Raw genomic sequence first — 1,626 nt, forward strand, 5'->3', positions numbered from 1 at the left:
ATATATATCCACACCAGTAGGTGGCGGTAAAGCACCTTAACGTTTTTTGCCAACCGCCAAAAAATAACTAAGAAGAAGAAGAAGAAGAACCCGGAAGTGAAGCTGCTCCGGTCGGTCGGTTGTTTGTTTGTGTTCTCCCGGTCCTCCCTCGCTGTAAACCCAGAACCATGGCGGTGAGCTCGGTCCACCTGGAGTCCGACGCCTTCCTGGTGTGCATGAACCACGCGCTGAGCACCGAGAAGGAGGAGGTGATGGGTCTGTGCATCGGGGAGGTGGAGCCGTCCCGGATCGTCCACATCCACTCCGTCATCATCCTCCGCCGCTCCGACAAGCGGAAGGACCGGGTGGAGATCTCCCCGGAGCAGCTGTCCGCCGCCTCCACCGAGGCGGAGCGGCTGGCCGACACCAGCGGCCGGCCGATGCGGGTGGTCGGCTGGTACCACTCGCACCCGCACATCACCGTGTGGCCGTCGCACGTGGACGTGCGGACCCAGGCCATGTACCAGATGCTGGACCAGTGCTTCGTGGGCCTCATCTTCTCCTGCTTCATCGAGGACAAGAACACCAGGACGGGCCGGGTCCTGTACACCTGCTTCCAGTCCGCGCAGGCGCAGAAGGGCTCCGAGTACGAGCGCGTGGAGATCCCCGTKCACGTGGTGCCGCGCGAGGCCATCGGGAAGGTGTGCCTGGAGTCCGCCGTGGAGCTGCCCCGGATCCTGTGCCAGGAGGAGCAGGACACGTACCGGAAGATCCACAGCCTGGCGCACCTGGACCCGGTCACCAAGATCCACAACGGCTCGGTGTTCACCAAGAACCTGTGCAGCCAGATGTCCGCGGTCAGCGGGCCCCTGCTGCAGTGGCTGGAGGACCGGCTGGACCAGAACCGGCAGAGCGTCCTGGACCTGCAGCGGGAGAAGGACAGGCTGCTGCTGGAGCTGGCTGCTCTGTGAGCCGGGAGGGGGACCCCGGAGGACCCGGACCTCAGCCGAGACTCACGTCTCTGCAGGACCCCATCTGGGTTTACTGGACTTCCTGTTTATCCTGGTCCTCATGGACTTTGTGTCTGCAGGACCTGATCTGGTCCTCTTAGACCTCCTTTTTCTGTTGGACTCTGTTCAAACTGGACCTCAAGACCACCAGACTTTAGTGTTTCCAGTTCCTTTATTTAAAACCAGACTTTCAAACCGTTTGGTTCTTGGTTCTGACCCGGGTTCTCCATGTTTTCTTTCTTAACCCTCCTGTGATCCTTAAAACTGGACTCAGTCCTCAGACCTGGACGGTCTCAGTCCTCAGACCTGGACAGTCTCAGTCCTCAGACCTGGTCGGTCTCAGTCCTCAGACCTGGACCGTCTCAGTCCTCAGACCTGGACCGTCTCAGTCCTCAGACCTGGACCGTCTCGGTCCTCAGACCTGGTTGGTCTCAGCAGGATCTCTTCAGTAAAATGTGTTTTGATCTGTTAAAAATCTGAAAGTCCAGGACCTGGATCTACAGATCTACAGATCCTCCTCAGACCTTCATGTTTTATTTAAGGACCTTTAAAAATAAAAAAGTTTAAATTGAACAGAAACTGAAACGTCTCAACATTAAACCTGTTTCAGTTTTTATTGAATTAAAACTAAATATTT

General features: G+C 56.6%; 1 protein-coding gene across 1 annotated transcript; it reads left to right on the forward strand.

Moving 5' to 3' along the window:
* Window positions 1-17: 17 nt before the first annotated feature.
* brcc3 (BRCA1/BRCA2-containing complex, subunit 3) lies at window positions 18-1,626 on the forward strand. Its single transcript, XM_014028464.1, has one exon. It carries the CDS (start codon window positions 168-170, stop codon window positions 948-950), a length of 783 nt encoding a protein of 260 aa, XP_013883918.1. The 5' UTR covers window positions 18-167; the 3' UTR covers window positions 951-1,626.

The sequence above is a fragment of the Austrofundulus limnaeus genome, unplaced genomic scaffold (genome assembly GCF_001266775.1).
Source record: "Austrofundulus limnaeus strain Quisiro unplaced genomic scaffold, Austrofundulus_limnaeus-1.0 Scaffold765, whole genome shotgun sequence".
In the NCBI taxonomy this organism is placed as follows: Eukaryota; Metazoa; Chordata; class Actinopteri; order Cyprinodontiformes; family Rivulidae; genus Austrofundulus; species Austrofundulus limnaeus.